General features: G+C 37.5%; 2 protein-coding genes across 7 annotated transcripts in view; both read left to right on the top strand.

The window, feature by feature from the left end:
- PAICS (phosphoribosylaminoimidazole carboxylase and phosphoribosylaminoimidazolesuccinocarboxamide synthase) overlaps positions 1 to 9,361 on the top strand; it is a 50,357-nt gene extending 40,996 nt beyond the window's left edge. For all 6 annotated transcript variants that reach the window (XM_058298063.2, XM_058298059.1, XM_058298058.1 and 3 more), the window contains 2 exons: positions 394 to 552; positions 7,360 to 9,361. In XM_058298063.2, coding sequence (XP_058154046.1) covers positions 394 to 552; positions 7,360 to 7,526 — 326 coding nt within the window. In that variant the 3' untranslated portion in view covers positions 7,527 to 9,361. The remainder of the gene's footprint in view (positions 1 to 393; positions 553 to 7,359) is intronic.
- A 4,224-nt stretch (positions 9,362 to 13,585) lies between these two features.
- SRP72 (signal recognition particle 72) overlaps positions 13,586 to 19,755 on the top strand; it is a 32,262-nt gene continuing 26,092 nt past the window's right edge. The window contains exons 1-5 of the mRNA XM_058298064.2: positions 13,586 to 14,005; positions 15,794 to 15,914; positions 17,577 to 17,700; positions 19,026 to 19,169; positions 19,251 to 19,362. Of these exons, the coding sequence (XP_058154047.1) occupies positions 13,897 to 14,005; positions 15,794 to 15,914; positions 17,577 to 17,700; positions 19,026 to 19,169; positions 19,251 to 19,362 (610 nt within the window). The 5' untranslated portion in view covers positions 13,586 to 13,896. The remainder of the gene's footprint in view (positions 14,006 to 15,793; positions 15,915 to 17,576; positions 17,701 to 19,025; positions 19,170 to 19,250; positions 19,363 to 19,755) is intronic.

Below are 19,755 nucleotides of genomic sequence, written 5' to 3'. Positions count from 1 at the left end.
TCTGGAGATAAAACCAAATGTTCACGTGTTTCTCTTTAACTGAAAAAAAGTTGAGTGCGTATTCTCTCTAAAGTTGAGTGCTACAGGAGCATAGTTGTTAATTTGGGGAGGGGGTTAGAGGGGAGGGGAGGGTCTCAGACTCCTTTGGTACACTAATGAAAGCTAGGATTCTTCCTGGTAAAAGATGCAAATACATAAAATTTTAGATTCCGGGTTAGGAATATGTGTTTTGGAGTGAAATGTTTGGTTACAGTGCTTTTTCCAGTGACAACTGCTAAAGGAACTCAATGACTTAAGGCACTCAGGCCTCTTATTTTATTAAAAAAAAAATAACCAAAACCATCTTGAAATCTTCTTTGAATGTTTAACATTTTTAACTTGTAATTTCCACAGGGGATGGTATTCGTACAGTATTTGTGGCAGTAGCAGGCAGAAGCAATGGTTTAGGACCAGTGTTGTCTGGTAACACTGCATATCCAGTTATCAACTGTCCTCCCCTCACACCAGAATGGGGAGCTCAGGATGTGTGGTCTTCTCTTCGACTACCCAGTGGTAAGAAGCATTGAATTTTTAAAAATATGTACAACAGTAGAGAGAATAGTATAATGAAATCTAACTACATGAAATCACATGTACTCATTGCTCAGTTGAAACAGTTAACCAAATGACCTATCTTGTTGCATCTGTAGCATCTGCAGAATTCTTTTTTTTTTTTTAATTTAATTTAAATTTATCTCCCCTCCCCTTGCAGCTTGCTTGCTATCTGCTCTCTGTCCATTCACTGCACATTCTTCTGTGTTTGCTTGACTCCCTTTGTTGCGTCATCTTGCTGTACCAGCTCTCCCTGGGCGTGGGCATGGGCTGTCAGCTCTCCATGGGTGCAGGCCAACTTGCCTTCACAAGGGGGCCCTGGGATGTGAACCCAGGGCTTCCCATATGGTAGACAGGAGCCCAATCGATTGAGCCACAGCCACATCCCCCTGCAGAATTATTTTAAAATAAATCCTAAACATGGTCATTTCATCCTTAACTATTTTAAGTAGCATCTCTAGTGTTAAGAACTCTAATTTTAAAATCATAATTATGTCATATTCACAACTAAGAAAAACTAATAGCAATTTCTTAATCATACAGTTTCTAGTTTTAGTGTTCAAGTTTTCCCAGTAACTGATCTCTTACAGTTGGTGTATTTGCGTCAGGATCCAGCACAATCCTTATATTGCATTTAGTTGATGTCTCAAGTATCTCTCTTAAAATTTATTTACTTTCAATTGTGGTAAAATAAAACAATCATTTTAACCATTTTAAGTGGATAATTCTTTGGTATTAAGTACATTGACAATACTAACTTTCATTTTTTATTTATTTATGTTTTTATTTTGAAAACTATTTTGTTTATTTCCACCCCCCTCATTATTTGCTCTCTTGCTCCTCTTCTCCAAGAGGCACTGGGAACAGAACGTAGGACCTCCCATGTGATAGGTGGGAGCTCAGTCACTTGAGTCACATCTACTTCCCCAAAGATTTATTTTATTTACTTTTTACTTTTTATTTATCCCCCCTCCCCCAGATGTTCTCTTGTTTGTCTGCTCAATTGTTTGCTTGCCTTCTCCAAGAGGCATGGGAAACTGAACTCAGAACCTTCCATATGAGAGGCAAGTGCCTAATGGTCTCAGCCACATCCACTCCCTCTAACTTTTACTATTAAGTTTCTTTTAATCTATAACAATTCACCCTCCTTTTTTTTCCCTTCTTTCATTTGTCCTTTAGAATTTTCCACATTTTGGCTTCATCTGATTACATGCCTGGATAATATTTAACATGCTCTTCCATCCCCATATTTTGTATAAACTGGTTGTGAGAGCTGTAGTTAGATCAGATTTTGAAAAATTGGGGGCCAAATTAATGATATACACGGAAGTCTTATCAGTTGATTGAGGAGGATTCAGAGTACAGTTGTGGTATGGCCATCACAGTCCAAAATATAATCCATTTTGCAAGACCTTAGAGTCAATATTGTTTAAATAAGTTGTTTTATTTGCTTATTGCTTATCACTAATTCAATCCCAAATTTTTCTCCCAGTTGTATAAATCAGCTCTATGTGTATCAGGTATATTAAGTACTTGAGTCCTCTGACCTCTTCCACTGTGGACTGGCTTTTCTTCAGTCCTATGGCACTGCTGTTGTCTTAGGGTCTCCCTTTACCATCATCTTGGAGATTGAGTTTGCCTTTCTGTAGTCTTGGATCTCCCATGTGGTTTTCTTGGTTTACTTATTTGTTGTAGCATGTTCTTTAATTTCCTGAGAAAAGGGTATATAGGAGGTAAATTTGTTGAGATCTTCTATCTCTAAAATGTTTTTTTTTTTGTAGCTTCACATTTCTTTGATAGCTTAGGAATAGAATTCTAGGTTAATAATCATTTTCCCTCAGAATTTTGAAGGCATTACTACTCCATTGTCTAATAGGTCCAGAATTGTCAAAAACTTCATTGCTTTTCTAAGCCCTGTGTGAATCTTGGTTTTTTTTTTTCCTTTCTGGAACCTATTAGGATTCCCCCCTCTCCCCCCATTAAATTTTACAAAGGCGTGGGTCTTAGTGGTCTCTTCATCCTGGGCTTTCAGTGGGCTCTTTCGATTGGGAACTCTTAATTTTTTAGTCCTGGTGAATTTTTTTTGAACAGTTAATTTCCTTCTCCCTGTACTTTTCTTGTCTTCCTTTTTTTGGCTTTATTAGTCGAATTTGAACCTCTTTTATTTTCTATTTTTCTCTCTTTGCAGTACTTTCTGGGAGAGATCCTCAGTTTTATTTTCTAACCCTTCAGTTAAGTTTTCATTTTTGAGACTACTTTTAATTTCCAAGAGCTCTTTTTTGTTCTGTGGTCCTTTTTTTTCCCATAACATCCTTTTTTTTTCTTTGTAGTTGCTGTTTTATCTTGGCAACAACAGCTTTTATGTCTCTCAGATTATTACACTCTCTTTCACTTTAACTCCTTTTCTCAGCTGTTGGGTAATCCTTGACTGCTCTCATTGAAGAGTTGAACACTATAAAAAGTGATTGGGAATGTTTTTAATACCATCGAAATATATATTTGAAAGTGGTTAAAATGATGAATATGTGTTAGCAGAATAGAACTGTACAACAGAGTGAACCCTAATATAACTTATATAGTAGTCAATAATATAATAATTTTATTAATCGTAAGAAATGTATGACATTAATGCAAAATGTTGATAGGGAAAAACTTTTAAAGAATCCAATTGGTATATAGATAGATGATAGAAATAAGATGGATAAATATAGATTTTATTTTTTTATTTTTTATGACACCCGATAGCTCCAGAATATGACATCTTCACTCACATTGGTGTACTACTATTTACACTTGGAGACTAAGGTGCAAATCTTCACTAGAGTATGTCTGTTTTAATGTACACTTATATTTTAAAAACTCCCAAAATTAGCAATATTTTTCTTCAGCCCTCTATTTCTATGTATATATTAATAAATGTGAGTTTAATTTCAATTTAGTAGTTCATTTTGGAAATAAACTGATTCATGTGACTACTCATACAGGCAATTTAACTTTAATTTATCAAGTCAGTAAAATACAAGCACACATAGAATCAATTACAGTTTTTTATTGAATTGATAGTTTATTTGTCTGAATGCAGTGACAGATATCAGCATGTGAAAACCCTGTTATTATGAACAGCAGCAGTAATTGTATCTTGGTCTAACTTTCCGACCTGTGATGATGCTTCTAATCACAGAGAGCTATTAACTTCAGTTCCATTTGAAATTAACAATTCAAACATACTCACATATTATTTTTAAACCTAGCTTAATTGTATTAAAATGTTCTTCCAAATTCTATAAGAAAATTATAAGACTAGTGTGAAAATCATGATTAGCATCTCTTCATTAACCATATTTCACTTTTATTTCCAAATTGTACATTAAAGAGTCTTCTAGCATTATAGTAACAACAACAACAAAAGAATCCAATTGGGGGGGGGAAGCTAATTAGAAACTTTTTGTAAGTGGGTAGTCTTATCAATAACACCTCATGTCAGGGTATGTAGGTCTTTTTTCATGTGCTGATCAGAATTGCTCAAAAAACCTTTCTATTCTCCTGCCTGGAGATTATATACCTCACTGCTGGTGTTTTGGAAGCTGAGTGTGGGAAATTTGTGATCTTAATATGTGTTCACTTAGTACTGTTTTCACTGAAGTACCCCTCCCTTCAACTCTGCCTGGTGCCCCGCAAGTCTACAGGCTCTGTTCAGAAAAATTTTAAATTCTACCAGAATAATGGAGGGGCAGTTGCTCAGATACATGGTATGGGGAGTAAGATCCAAGGGCCTACCTGTTTCTTATGACTCTTAGTTAATCCTCTTTTTAGCCCTACTTTCATCCCCTGCCTCCTTCACCTCCAAAGGTATCTGATGCCACTAATTCCTCAACCTTTGTGGTATATTCTGTAATGTAAATTAGGTTGCTTTTCATCTTTCCCGCCTTCCAGGTTAGGATTAAGTTTTCTCTAGTCTGTTTTAGTTACCACTTCATGTGCCTTTCAGCTGCCAAAATATTACTGCTGTGATTAGCTTTTTATCCTTGAGTGTATACCTACTTTCTTTTTTTTTAACCTCCCCCCCTTTTGTGGCTTGCTTGCTGTCTGTTCTGTGTCCATTCGTTGTGTGTTCATCTGTATTTATTTTTTTAAATTTATCTCCCCTCCCCCCACCCCTGCAGCTTGCTTGTGTCTGCTCTCTCTGTCCACTTGCTGTGCGCTCTTCCATGTTTTTTTACTTGTCTTCCTTTTTTCGTTGCGTCACCTTGTTGATTTGGCTCTCCCGGGTGCTTGCAGGCCAGGGAGCACTCCGGGATGCTTGCGGGGTTGGGTGGCACTCTGCCACACTTGCAGGCCTATACCTACTTTATTCTTTCTACTGTTAGGTTTTTTTTTTTTTAAGATTTATTTTATTTATTGGCCCCCGCCTAATTGTACAGTTGCTCTCTACTCTGTGTCTGCTCTTCTCTTTAAGGAGTGTAGTGGTAACCAAACCCAGGACCTGCCATGCGGGAGAGAGGCATTCAATCACCTGAGCTATCTCAGCTCCCTCTTTTGTTGTCTGTCTTTTCTCTTTTGTTGCATCATCTTGTTGCATCAATTCACCATGCCTCCCACTGTGCCAGCTCGCCTTATCCAGGAGGCATGGGGAATGAAACCCGGGACCTCATGTGGTAGGTGGAAGCCCAATTGCTTGAGCACATCCACTTCTCTTAAATGTTATTTTAATAGGGTTTCAGAAATAATCAGATATAATAATCAGATATATAATCAGATATATTGTTTCAAGTTAAAAATGGACTGTAATAACTGAAGCTGTGAACAAATTTATGTCAGAAGAATGGTGTAGGTATGATTCATGGAACTTAGAAAAAGTTGAATGGTAAGCAAAAATTTGGCAGTGTTATCTAATACTGTACAAAAAGGAGAGACACATTATGGAAGATTTGTACATTCTGGTCACTAGAGTTGGGGATAACCTTTTGAAGAACAGATTCACAGTGACCTGTGTATATCCTGAATATTGTGCATTTCTTTCTCTGTGCCACACTTAATAAATAACCTAATTTTTTTTTTGTTTGTACTTTATTTTGGTTTGTATAAGGCTGTGCTGTTGCACTGAGGTTATGAACACTATAAAACTAAGTTTTTGATGTTGGTAAAATATCTGGTGGGAATTTTTTCTTTAAAAATGATTGGGGTATTAAGCATTTGTTTGCCCTACTTTATGAAGTATTATTTGTGTTTTGGTTTGAATTAGATACATTATGTCTCAGAAGTTTTTGAGGGGCGACATAATGAAATAATGTTTGTTGGTAGATCATGAGTTTAATAGAATGGTAGGTACAGAGTTGGAAGAATGTTCTGAACCAGGGGTGAGCAAACTCCTGCCTGCAGGTTAAATCAGGCCTGCTACCTGTTTTTGTTTTTAGGCAGTTTTATTAACACACCCTACAAACCATCCAAACCTAACTTATTTACTACTTAAACTTTTCTGATACCAGAGTACTGGAAAGTCGGTATAAATGTTTCAGGTATTAGCGTGGCATACTCTACACAGTATAGTAATAGTAGTTGTAGCAGTAGAAATACTAGTGGTTGACATTCATTGAGTCCTTACTGTCGGGCACTGTTCAAGTACTTTGCCTGTATTAATTGAGTCCTCACATAAGGTAGCTACTGGTTTTCATTCCCATCACAGGTGAGGTTACTAAGATTAAAGGTAAGTAACTTGACCAATGTCACAGCAAGGAAGTGGTAGATCCAAATAAAGTATTAAAATATATCAATAAATTGAACTTCTGATTTTTTTTTTAAGATTTATTTTTATTTATTTCCCCCCCCCCGCCCCCCCGTTGTCTGTTCTCTGTGTCCATTCGCTGTGTGTTCTTCTGTGTCCGCTTCTATTCTTGTCAGCAGCACTAGGAATCTGTGTCTCTTTTTGTTGTGTTATCTTGCTGCATCAACTATCCGTGGGCAGGCTGAACTTTTTTTCGTGCTGGGCGGCTCTCCTTATGGGGTGCTCCCCTATGTGTGGGACACCCTGGGTTTTTACTGTGGACCTCCTGTGTGGTAGGTGGTCACTCTCTCCATTGAGCCAAGTCTGCTTCCCTGATTTGTTCTTTAATCTTTTATTATTGTGGGTAGTGAGAGCCAAAGAGCCTAATGAATTCCAAGAACATTGGGGAAATGTGGCTTTTGGATCTGTAAAACTCCCAGACCTTGATTCTAGTAACAGATAAAATAGTACCACCTCAAATCTCCCTGAAATAACCTCAAGAAGGTGTTAACATTTTTATTCTACTGTCTTATATTACTGTTGAAGTTACTTATAATCTGATATTTCTCTAAATTATCCTTTCAATTTAACTTTTTTTACTACTTGAAAATGTTAGAATAGTTCAAGTGCAAAGACACATGGAGTAGAAGATTATTAAAACAACAGACCTCAGGTTTAAGAACAGGTGCTTCTACCCACCTATCCTGTCCCTTGTTTTACTTGTACACCCTTTCCCTAGGCATTTAAAGGGATAGTATGTGTAAAAAGAACTTTGAAAAATGTAGGTCTCTTTGCAAATGTTTTCAACAAGAAGGGTCTGTCTGTTCAGGGCAGATGAATTTTACTTTTTCATCTTAAAATCACTTTATCACTCCTTCCTCACAGATCCTACTTGAGACAAGGATTATAGTAGCATTTTATTGTCTGTGGCTATAAAAATGCTTAAGTGGTATTCTCATTATTTATTGAAAGTTCAATTTTTTTGTCTTTTCCTTCTGAATCAATAGGTCTTGGCTGTTCGACAATACTTTCTCCAGAAGGTTCAGCTCAGTTTGCTGCTCACATATTTGGATTAAACAACCATTTGGTATGGGCTAAACTGCGAGCAAACATGTTAAACACATGGATTTCCTTGAAGCAGTCTGACAAGAAAATCAGAGATTGCAGTTTATAAGACCATCATTGCATTTTCAGGAGAAAAACAACATATTTCTGATTTAGCTGCAGAAAAAAAGTCAGATAGATGATTCTAAATCAGTTGGAAGAAAATAAAATAAATGATTTTCTAGATTCATGGATTAGTAGAACATTTGTATACATTTATCAATATATTTCTTTGAAAGTAGTAAAATTACCATATAGATGTTTTTAGGTTAAGTCCTTGTATTCACTGTGTGGGCCTAATTAGGTAAATAATGTCATCAAAGAAATTTATTTCCCTAAATGTTCATGGACTATTTTAGAGCTCTAAAGTTACTATTTAATCTTCTAAATCATAAGCCGTATGCTTTAGAAAGATAAAATGGTTATATCCTAAAAGGAGTGGTAAAATCAATATAGACCCTTTTTACATTATGATCTCTACAGAATTCTAAGGACCTAATTTTTAATTTACAGCTGATATCTCAGAAAATGATTTATATTCTCTCTAGCTTTAGATACTTTTTTTTTTTTTTTCTTAAAGAAAAGTTGGATTGCTGCGGCTAATGCAAGGGGTAGGAGGGGGGACACATGAAATGATGAAAGGGCACTGTGGAAGCTATGGAAAGAGGACTTTGTTGAGGCCTTCTCTCATAGGTGTCAGAGCAGTTGTCTGCAGGGGGGAAATGTCAACTCTGTAATCTTAAATGAAAGATTTAGTAAATCCTATTTGGTTATGTAACTTGATAAGGTGAGTGCCTCTGTGGATCATAAAATTTTAAAAATACATGTTTTAGCTACAAGAATGACCAGCTTACTCTGATCTGCAGGAATACTTACTTTCTTGTAATAAGGCAATATTATCTAGCAAGATTCACTTGTAAGGGAATAGTTGTCACTAAAGATGAAGTGTTTTATTCCATTGTATGGCTTGGGTACTAATGAATCTCAGCATAGCTGAGGTATTACTTTATCTGAGTTGATCCAGTATAGTGTTTCCTCCTTTTTTATTTGCAATATTCATCAAATGCATGTTCTAGGTGGTTGGTATAAATTGAGTCCATTATCACTTAACCTATCTTTTCTCTTAATCTCTTACTGTACTTGTTCCTTCCCGTCTGCCTTAAACTTTCCTTTCCAAGAGAAGTGAAGGAAGATATGTTTCTCAAAAATTTTGTGGTTAGTCTGTGATTTCCTGCCCCCTCCTCAGACCAATAGTAAATGCTGTGCCAATTAGTTCAATAAAGAACTTGTAAGAATTAAGAAAGGTGAAATCACAGAACAAGGAAAACTTCTTTAAATTATGTAAATTTAGCCTTATTTCACTATATTATTTTGTTTTTTTCTTAGTTGAGAATCAGGAAAATCATTAGCTCATCAAACCATAAACCAGTGTTTGGGAATCACTGAGCTACATTTTGTAGCCTCAAAGGATTTCTATAGGTCACTATATTTTAATCTGGGTGTCCATGAACTCTTTAAACTTCTATGTAAAATTTTATGCATATATTCATTTTTTATGAAAAGGGGAATCATAGTTTTTAATTAAGGAGTCTGTGTCCCCAAAAATGTCAAGCCCCAGCCACAGATGAAATCTTGACAAGACCTTTGCCACTGGTATCTACCCTCTACATTTTTTCACCTCCCTCAATCTTTAAAAAACCTGCCATCTCTTTCCACTTGTTTCACCTGATGCTTGTGGGGTATGATTCAGCTAGCCACATCTTTTTTATTCTAGATCCCTTAAGATTCCAACTTCGTTGTTGATCATTTAAAGACTTCTTTCTTAAAAACTGGTGTTTTCTACTATTGTTTCTCTGTCTTGTTTATAAATACTGATTAAATTTTTATTCACAGCCTCAGCAAAAATGAGAATTACTCCCAGCTCTGTGCCTCTAGACTTGCATTTTCAACTGTTGATTTTTCTTTGTCTGTCCCTTTGCACCCCAGTCCAAAATGCTACAAGTCATAAAAACATAAATAGAATAAATTCAGGGAGGGATAAATATATATGAAGGATATCCAAGGTGGGAAGGTGGTGATGGGGATAAGGAAAATTTTCTGAATAGAGCAAATTAGTGATGTGATAAGCAAGCTATGTAAAATAGGGAGAAAAAGAAAAAGCTTTCCAGACCAAGTAAAGATGAGCATAGTCATTTTAAAGACAGCAAATATGAGATAATGTTGGTATGAGCAAGGCTAGATCACTTAGGGCCTATAGGCCTCAGAGAAGTGTGATAATATAAAATCATTCGGGGGGTGGATGTAGATCAAGTGATTGAGTACCTGCTTCCCATATATGAGGTCCTGGGTTTGATTCCTGGTATTTCCAAAAAACAAAAACATGAAAAAAAAATTCTCATTCGGGAGTGGATGTAGCTCAGTGGTTGAGTGCCTGTTTCCCATGTACATGGTCCTGCCTTCAATCCCTGGTACCTCCTTTTTAGAAAAAAAAAAAGCCATTGGAAAGTTTGAGCAGAGACATGTTTAATATGTCTAAAAGTTCTCTCGCTATTGTATGGACAAGAGGACAAGCTAGGATGGTTAAGAAACTATTGTAAAGGAACAAATGTAAAATAAACTGGACTTCATCAAAATTATGTGCATCAAAGACTACCAAGAGGGAAGCGAACTTGGCCCAGTGGTTAGGGCATCCGTCTACCACACGGGAGGTCCACATTTCAAACCCCGGGCCTCCTTGACCCGTTTGGAGCTGGGCCACGCGCAGTGCTGATGCGCGCAAGGAGTGCTGTGCCATGCAGGGGTGTCCCCCATGTAGGGGAGCCCCACGCTCAAGGAGTGCGCCCGGTAACAAGAGCCACCCAGTGGGAGAGAAAGTGCAGCCTGCCCAGGAATGGCACCGCACACATGGAGACCTGACACAAGATGACGCAACAAAAAGAAACAGATTCCCTTGCCGCTGACAACAACAGAAGCGGACAAAGAAGAATGTACAGCAGATAGACACGGGGGAATGGGAGAGAAATAAATAAATCTTAAAAAAAAAGAAAAAGTATCAAGAAATTGAAAAAACAGAAGAGGAGAAAATATTTGGAAACCATCTATCTGATAAAAGGTTTAATACTTAATATGTATAAACCCTCCTACAATTCAACAACAGGTCAGCCTAGTTTAAAAATGGGCAAAGGACTTGAATAGACATTTCTCCAAATATACAAATAACCAATAAACCTAAGAAAGATGCTCAACAATGTTAGCCATTGGGGAAGTGTAATCAAAACCAGAATGAGAACCACCTCACACTCCCTAGAATGGCTATTTAAAAACAGTAAGTGGGAAGTGGATTTGGTCCAATGGATTGAATGTCTGCCTACCACATGGGAGGTCCGTGGTTCAAACCCAGGGCCTCTGACCTGTGTGAGCTGGCCCACGTGCGTTGCTGGTGCGTCCAGGGAGTGCCGTGTCACGCAGGGGTGTCCCCCCGCATTGGCGAGCCCCATTTTAATCTTTAAAAAGAAAACCGTAAGTGTTGGCAAGGATGCGATGAAATAGGAAACCTAATGTGTTGGTGGTGGGAATGTAAAATGCAGTCACAGTGGAAGTTTGGTGGTTCCTTAAAGAGAAACAGTTATTATATAACCCCTTAGAACAGGGGTTCTTAACCTTTTTTGTTCCACGGACCCCTTTGCCAGTCACCTGAAAACCACGGACCCCCTTACTAAGTCCACAGTATACATTATTTAATATCACACCCGTGCTAACATGTCCCAAGAATGTTTTTTGAATTTCAGTTCAAGCTCATGAACCTTGTTAGAAACCCCTGCCTTAAAAGACTCACCTAAAAGACTTGGAACACATATACCAGTGTTCATAACAGTATTATTTACAATAGCCAAAAGGGAAGCGGCCCAAATGTTTACCAACAGGTGAATGGATAAACTGTAGAATAACGTTCAATGGGATATTATTCAACCTTAAAAAGGAAATTTTTATAAGTGCTACAATATGGGTGAACCTTGAAGAAATGTTCAGTGAAATGCACAAAAGCACAGATGTGATTCCACATATATGAAATAACTAGAATATGGAAATTCATAAGAGTACAGTTACAGGAGCAGAGTAGGAAGGGGGACAGAAGTGGGCAGTTAATGTGTGCAGGGTTTGGAGTGATGGAAAAACTTGTAATGGGATGGTAGTAAGGGTAGCACAATGTGAATGTAATCCCACTAAATGGTGTGTTTGAGTGGTTGAGATGGGACATTTTATGTTGTATATATGCTTCCACAATTAAAAAAAGAGAAAATGACAGTTAATGCAATACATGTTCCTGGACTGGCTCTAATAATGGAAAAAACATCGCAAAAGACATTCTGGTTTTAACTGTCCCAGTGTAGAGTGCATGCTTTCTATCACTGTTAAATTTCTTATTAACTGTACTTAATGAGATTACCTAAGCTAATATCCTTGTTCTTAGCAAATATATATGGGAGTATTAATTGCTCATGGAGTATGATGTATGCAATCTACTTTTGAAAGTTTAGAAAATGGAACAAATGTAGCAAAATGTCAAAAGGTGGTAAATCTGGGTATATAGGTACGGAGTTGTGATGGTGAGGCCAACGTGTTAACCTGATCAGGTAATTGTGCCCAGTTGTTTGGTCAAGCAAGCTAACTGTAATACAAAGACATTTATGGATTTTAGTCACGTGAGTTTATTGCATAGATGGCTGATTACATCTACAATCAACCAAGGAGTTGATGTTTTATCTAATCAGTTGAATGCTTTAAAAGGGGAGGTGATTTCAGCATTTTCCAGCTTGACTTTGGACAGCCAAGGTATCCTGGGAACCCAAGGACCTTCATGGGAGCCCCAGGTTTGCAGCCTGCCTGTGGAATTTGGACTTGTGCATCTCCATGGTCAGTCACATGAGAGAATTTTATAAACATATACTATATACAGATCTCTCCTGTTGAGAACCCAAATACAGGACAAAATAAAATTAAAAAAAAAAAAAAGATCTTCATTTACAAAGAGGTATATGGTGATACGTCGGAAAATCTGGCTATTTTTAAGAGACCCATGGATAGCCCCAGAGTTTCAAAACAGAATCAGTGTTCCATCCAAATTACTTCCATCAATCCCAGTATCTAAGGGTTGGCCATTTGCATAGGAATATGCCGAACTATTCTCCCAGAGTTTTGGCAGATTCTTTAATTTTACTTTTTGTTTTTTTACCATGAAAAAAAAAATAATTTCAAACTCACAGAACAGTTGCAAAAATAATACAAACGCCATACAAAGAACTCCAACATACTCCCTTACTCCCCCCGAGATTACCCCTCTCCCAGATCCACCAATTTTAACGTTTTACCACATTTGTCATATCATTCCGTCTACCATTCTATCATCTTCTAAACATTGGACAGGTTTCGGCAGATTTTGAACCAGCCTCTAGGAATAGTTGTAGGCAGATGGCACATTTAGATGAAAATGCTTTTAGTGGCACTTTTTGTATTTATCTTCTGACCTCAAATACGTTTGGTGGAATTGTTAAGCATTGTGGTAGTGAAAATAGTTGGATGGGAATTTCCTTGGGCAATGACTTTTTGTTTTTGTTAAAGATTTATTTACTTTATTTCTCTCCCCTCCTCCCCGCCCCCCGCCCCCCGCCCCCCGCCCAGTTGTCTGTTCTCTGTGTCTGTCTGCTGCGTGTCCTTTGTCCACTTCTGTCGTTGTCAGCGGCACAGGAATGTTTGTTTTTGTTGCGGTCATCTTGTTATGTCAGCTCTCCGTGTATGCGGCACCATTCCTGGGCAGGCTGCACTTTCTTTCACACTGGGTGGCTCTCCTTACGGGGCGCACTCCTTACATGTGGGGGACACCCCTGCATGGCACAGCACTCCTTGCACGCATCAGTGCTGCGCATGGGCCAGCTCCACAGGGAGGTCAAGGAGGCCCGGGGTTTGAACCGCAGACCTCCCATGTGGTAGACGGATGCCCTAACCACTGGGCCAAGTCTGCCGCCTCCGGTATTCTTTTATTTACCACCAGACTCTCCCACATTCCGTAGGCACCTTGAGGGGAGGAACTACGTCCAGTTCCACCTCGTGGGCCTGGGACATCGCCTCGTCCACAGCGGTCGCCTGGGAAAAGTATGCTGTTTTGAGCCGAAACTATTTCGGAAACCTCTCCTCACCCTCCTCCGGGATCCTACGCCTCTTTCCTCCAAATTGGTTTCACCTAAGGCACAATGGAAAGATGCAATCTGCACAAACCTTTGCGCACAAGGGCGGGAAATAACAGCTTCTCACACTGACTCAAGGAAGAGGACGGCCCCGAGGACACTACGCTTAGCAACCACTGGCTTCCTCTTCAGCTCGGCCACCTCCGAATCCGCTTCCGGGGCAGAGGTCGTCCTGCCCCTTTTTGCGTCTCCTACAAGATGGCGAACAGCAGTGGCGGGGGGGTTTCGGTGCCTGCGCTCTGGAGTGAAGTGAACCGTTATGGCCAGAACGGCGACTTCACGCGCGCTCTCAAGACAGTCAACAAGAGTGAGTGTCGGCAAAGGTGCCGAGGGGGCCTGGGCCAACGGAAGGATGTGACCTCCTTCCGGCGCGCGCGCGCCCTAGTCGGGTGTACCCGGGTAGGGAGAGACCCCGGTTCCCTCGGGTTCAAACTCGAACGCCGTACGTGCGTGAGTCGTAGACCCTCTTCCTCTACCTGGCCAGTCCAGGGTCCCGGGTTGCTCAGAGCCAAGTGTACTTCCCCCTCCACTCTCCGCGGGGATCAAGGGAGGGATTTAAAGAGACCGCAACTCTGGTTCGATCGTCCCATCTGTTTTCTAATTTGACTTCTCTGCTTTTACGTCGTGTTTCGCAAATGTTCCAAATAGCCTCCTTTTCATTTTCCTCTTGAACGGAATGATCTACAGTGCCGAGAGAGCGAGTTCTCTCGGGCAGTGACGGCGGTGGGAAAGAACCTGGCTGGGACACGTAATTTAAAAGTTCGTGCTGGCAGGGTGCAAGCTGTACAAATTCTAAGGCGGCGGAAGGGAGGCAGAGGGAAGAGCTGGATTTGTGTTAGACATGTCATTCCCACAGATTCTTCTGTGGTTGAACCTGAAAATGTGTGTGGAAGCACCGTTTGGAATAATGTAGAAAGAAAAGTTTGGCCTGATTTTTGAGTTTCAAGTCATATTCTTTTATCCTTTATTACACAACTGTAACGTGGCAATGATTTTCTGTACTCTCAGACGTGCATCTCCATTGAGGATGCAGCTTGTGTTTGGTGGATTTGGAAAATTAGCACGACAGGATTTGACTGTTTCAAGCAGTACCCATAGTAACATAAAGGGTTGTTTAAATAATTTTGTTCAATAACTTATTGCTGGGTTAATGTGGAAAGTAGTGATTGTGTCCACACACCTTTGGTGATTTCAGACATTGAGGAAAATAGCTACTAAATAGAAACTTGGTTTGAATTTAGCCTTTGGGTAGGCCTGCAACCAATACTGTACAGCAACCAATACTATAATATTAGTATAGTATTTTGCAGGAGTTCTTGCATTAACAGAGTATGTCAATTTGTCCTCCAATATAAATTTTCTTAATTGGTAGAAATTCTAGGATTCTTAGACTGAGAATTGGACTCCTATATTTGCCTAAGAGCAAGGAAAGTGATCCTGGTCATACTGAACAGCTGTTTGGCACTGAAACTTGACCACCTCAGTTGTCCTTTGTACTTCTCTTTATTCATGTTAAGGGAAGAGGGAAATTCTGAAGGGCATTTGGAAATTTTACTAGCAAGATAAATTGCATTTTATAGCACTTGTCAGCTTATAAGACTTTCAGAAAGTTTTTTATTTAATCTTAATTTTGTAAAATAGGTAGTTTTCATGCTCATTTCACAATTCAGAAAACCAAGATTTGACAGACTTCCCCAAAACTTCAAAGGAATCAGTGGAAAAGTCGTACTTTAAACTGAGTCTTTGATTCTCAGTCCTTTTTTTTTCTTTCCCTATGAAATAATGAAATATGTAGGGTGTAGGATGCATTCCAAGATGATGAAAAAGTTAAACCCCTTCTATTTCTGCACATTTTTTGGTACATGCATTTTGAGAATCCTTAAAATAGCTCATTGAAAATCTAATTTTTTGTTGAAAAACTCTCATTGTCACTTCTTTCATAAAACATGAAGGTGTAATTTACCATTTCTATTAATCATTTCTATTGCAATAAAATTGGAAATATAGCTTCCTGAGGCAGGGGGTATTGGAAAATTTAGCAAAAATGTGGAAAGGGAATGGATATTAAAATGGCTTTCCTAAAATTGTTGACTAGTACTACAGATCAACAAGGATGATGTAACTGCCCTGCATTGTAAAGTGGTATGCCTTATCCAGAATGGAAGTTTCAAGGAAGCCTTGAATGTCATCAATACTCACACCAAAGTGTTAGCCAAGTAAGTGATTCAATTGTTTGTCCAGTTATTAGAATCACTTTTACTATAGCTATCACCATTTCCATGGTTGCTCCCCACTATTCACTGATTTTGGGCCGTTTGTTCCTTTCTTTTTTCCTTTCTTTTGCTTGTCAGTAGTATTTCTGAAACTGGAAGGAGCAATAGTGATTTTTATCCTTTTCTACTTTGAGGAGCATTTTTTTTTTCACTCCTGACTTCCCTTTGAACCTAACCTCTAAGAAGGATGTAAACTGTGAAGGAATGTGGCGTATAAACATGAGTCCTTGGAGGACAGAAAACTAGGCAGAAGTTTAATTAAAAAAATGAAATAAAAATAATAAAAGGCAGAGGGGGTAGAATATGTAATGGATGGATGTATAAGTGAATAGAGGTCTTTAGAATGGTATGACAGTTTTAACCTGACCTCTGTGTCAAGCTCTCTTGGGAATTGTATAGGTGAGTGGTTTTAGGTTACCGTCTTTCAGTTCAGAGACTTTTAGTATTTTTGGAATATATGATAGTTTTTTGTTTTGTTAATCTTTTTCATTTCATTTGTCATTCATGAAGTTCGAACTTAAATTTTGAATTGTTACTATAATTTGATATTTCTTTACAGCTATGTCTAAGTCCCAAAAGAAATGTGTATTGTAATGAAGTTTTCAGAATATTTATTCTTTAATGGGATACTGGTTTATAAGATGTGGAACAGCATAGCGTATACTTCCTTTTATATAAGAGAAAGAAGATAAATGGATTTATATGTGTTTGCTCATGTTTTCCCGTGTCTCCAAATATGGAAAGGAGAATTAATAGTCACTTGTAGCGGGAGGCACAGGGTAGGTTTGTATAGCAGTGGTAGCAAAACCTGTTCTGTAGATACCTTTTTATATATATACTTGAGCCTTATAAATTATTATAGATGAAAAACTTTTTGAAAATCTTTATTAAAAGAGAAATAAAGGGGACACTTCTACTATTAAACATGCCCATGCTAAGATTTGATATTTTGATTAGGAAATTTTCAAATAAAGTTTGTTAGGCAAGTAAAAGCTATTTACGTTGATAAATATTTTTCCTTATGAGTTCAGAATGAGACCTTTCAGGCATCACATTAATGTAGATGAATTTTTAAGTCTATTGATGTCAGTGTTTTTTTTTTTTGTATTTACTAGCTGTTTGGTTAAAAGTACTGTGTTCTCAAGATTTCTAGTTACTTTTTTCTGTGCTAATCACTTGCTTCTTGAATAAATTAAAAGAAGCATTACATAGCTTATTATTTGATTAGTAGATTTAAGAAAATTCTAAAATACTCATATAAAATAATGTTTCAATTGTTTTTGTGTCCGAGAAAATTGGTTATTTAGCTGACTAATGATTTCTATAAAGGTCTTTCTTTTCTTTTCTTTTTTTTTTGAAGGTCTGTCTTGCAAGGCCAGTACTTCTTCTAAGAATGTCCATGAAAACAGGCATACAGGAGGCTGGGAAATGGATGTAATATCATTTCAACCTCTTACCACCTGTGCAATTTTCAGACAAATACTAACCTTTCTTCATCAGTATCCTCTGAGGATTAAATAAATTAGCATATATCCAGTACTTAAAGCAGTGAAAATTCTTTGCTGTGTTAGCTAATAATCAGATACTGGTTTTTTCCTTTTTCAGTAACTCTCTTTCCTTTGAGAAGGCATATTGCGAGTACAGGCTGAACAGAATTGAGAATGCTTTGAAGACAATAGAAAGTGCCACCCAGCAGACAGACCAACTCAAGGAGCTCTATGGACAAGTGGTAAGCGTACTTTAAAATACCCTTTGACAGTTGTCCTGACTGAGATGACTCTACTTCTAGCAAGGAGCAAGGATATAACCTCAGCTCATCCTGATGCTTCACAAAACTGGCCACCAAACTAGTTTCTTGAGGTTTGAACTTGTTCCCTCTTCTTGATCATAATAAGAACAGTTGCATATTTAGCATTCTGTTAAAAAACACCTTCAGCATAATTTAAAGACAATTCAAGAAAATGAAATTTGGAGTTTTTAGAGAAACGACCAGTGAACTTATATACTTATACAATCTTGATATAGTGTATCTTTCTAGTATTTATCTGGTATTTTGTTCTGAGTTTAAAATATAAAAACTCATGATGCATAAGAATTTGGATGAATTTAGCCTATGAAATCCCTCAAAATTTGTTATTCTAAAAGGAGTTTGAGACATAAAATTAAACATAATGTAAAATAGGCTATTAATGATGAGAAGACAGTTGTGTATATACTAGAATTAGAGAAACCCTGGTAGAGATTTTTTAAATGTTGATTTAGGGCAAATAATGCTGTAGTAAATGTATTACCCCCAAGAGGAAGTATGGGTTTAACAATATAAATGGGTTCAAAGATGTGGGCAAATTACTGGATTATAGGTTTAAAAAGAACTTTTAAGGTAATCTGGAATAAATTTTCCAGTATTTTGAGGTTGATGAACAGCATCAGTCTGTTATACATGGTGGACTAATTGACTGACAGTAGCAGTTTTTATTGCCCTTTGAGAAATAAACAGGACTCATTTTGTACTTGAAACTACCCTGTATAATAGCTGGTTTTTTAAAAAACAAAATAAGATTACATATAGAAGTTCATATAGTTATGTGAACTTCTAGGAAATATTAAGTCCTTGTTTTAACATTTAATCTTAGTCCTGTTTACTGGGGTTTAGTAGTCATTTTGTGTTTTGGAAAATTTTTTATTTTAATTCCAATTTAGATGTATTAAAACAGGATTTATTTCTTTAGGAAGATTTTCTTGTACAACCCACTTAGGCACTTACCTAATTTTAAGAAGAAAAGTAATAAAATGACTTTCCTAAACTGAATCATGCCTACAAATTTACAGTATAGTAGAGACATGCAGTGTATATTGCAAGTAACTTTTGGGAAATATTAATAACATGCATAATTAAGAATAACAACAAAATTATAATGAAAAAACAATTGTTTGCCATTGTTATGCTGAATTAGGTTTTCTACTTAGTGGTTCCAGAAAGGGTTTGTATGGTAGTGTAGATTTAACGTATTTGTCTTCTCATTTGTTTTTTTTACTTCGTATTTGTTCCTTCAGTTATACCGGTTGGAACGCTATGATGAATGCTTAGCTGTGTACAGAGATCTCGTCCGAAACTCCCAAGATGATTATGATGAGGAGAGAAAAACAAACCTTTCAGCAGTTGTTGCAGCTCAAAGCAATTGGGAAAAGGTGGTTCCAGTGAGTGTCTGTGTATAACCACACAAAGCCATAAAATATTATTCCCAGGTAGTCTTTGACTGATATTTTGCTCTATGACAGGAGAACTTGGGCCTCCAGGAAGGCACACATGAACTGTGCTACAATGCTGCATGTGCACTGATAGGACAAGGCCAGCTGAACCAGGCAATGAAAATCCTACAAAAAGCTGAAGGTGGAAGTCTGTTAAAAATATATGTAAATATAATGTGTATATAACTTTGCAAAGTATCTTCAAAAATTGCATTTGACTTTTGTGGCATGGAGTGGAGGTTATTGATGCAATGGGAATTTCTCGAAGTTCATTTAGCCTTTTAGGGTTTTTGACCATTTCTCTCTTATTTCTGTTTAATCCCTAATCCAGCCCACTTGTCCATTTTCATCTACCCAGACCTTAACATTTGAATTTTGATAAGTAGGTTTTTTGAGTATTTTACCATAGATTTTAAATAGAAGCTAGATCAGTTAATTAATGTTAGGTACTTACTGAAGTATACAACATGTAATATAAGCATCCAGTAAATATTAGTTATTGTTATTAAACAGATACTCCTGTATAGCAATAATA

Source organism: Dasypus novemcinctus, chromosome 1 (genome assembly GCF_030445035.2).
Source record: "Dasypus novemcinctus isolate mDasNov1 chromosome 1, mDasNov1.1.hap2, whole genome shotgun sequence".
Taxonomy (NCBI): Eukaryota; Metazoa; Chordata; class Mammalia; order Cingulata; family Dasypodidae; genus Dasypus; species Dasypus novemcinctus.
Note: the sequence above shows the minus strand (reverse complement) of the source record. Positions and strands in the feature narration are given on the sequence as shown.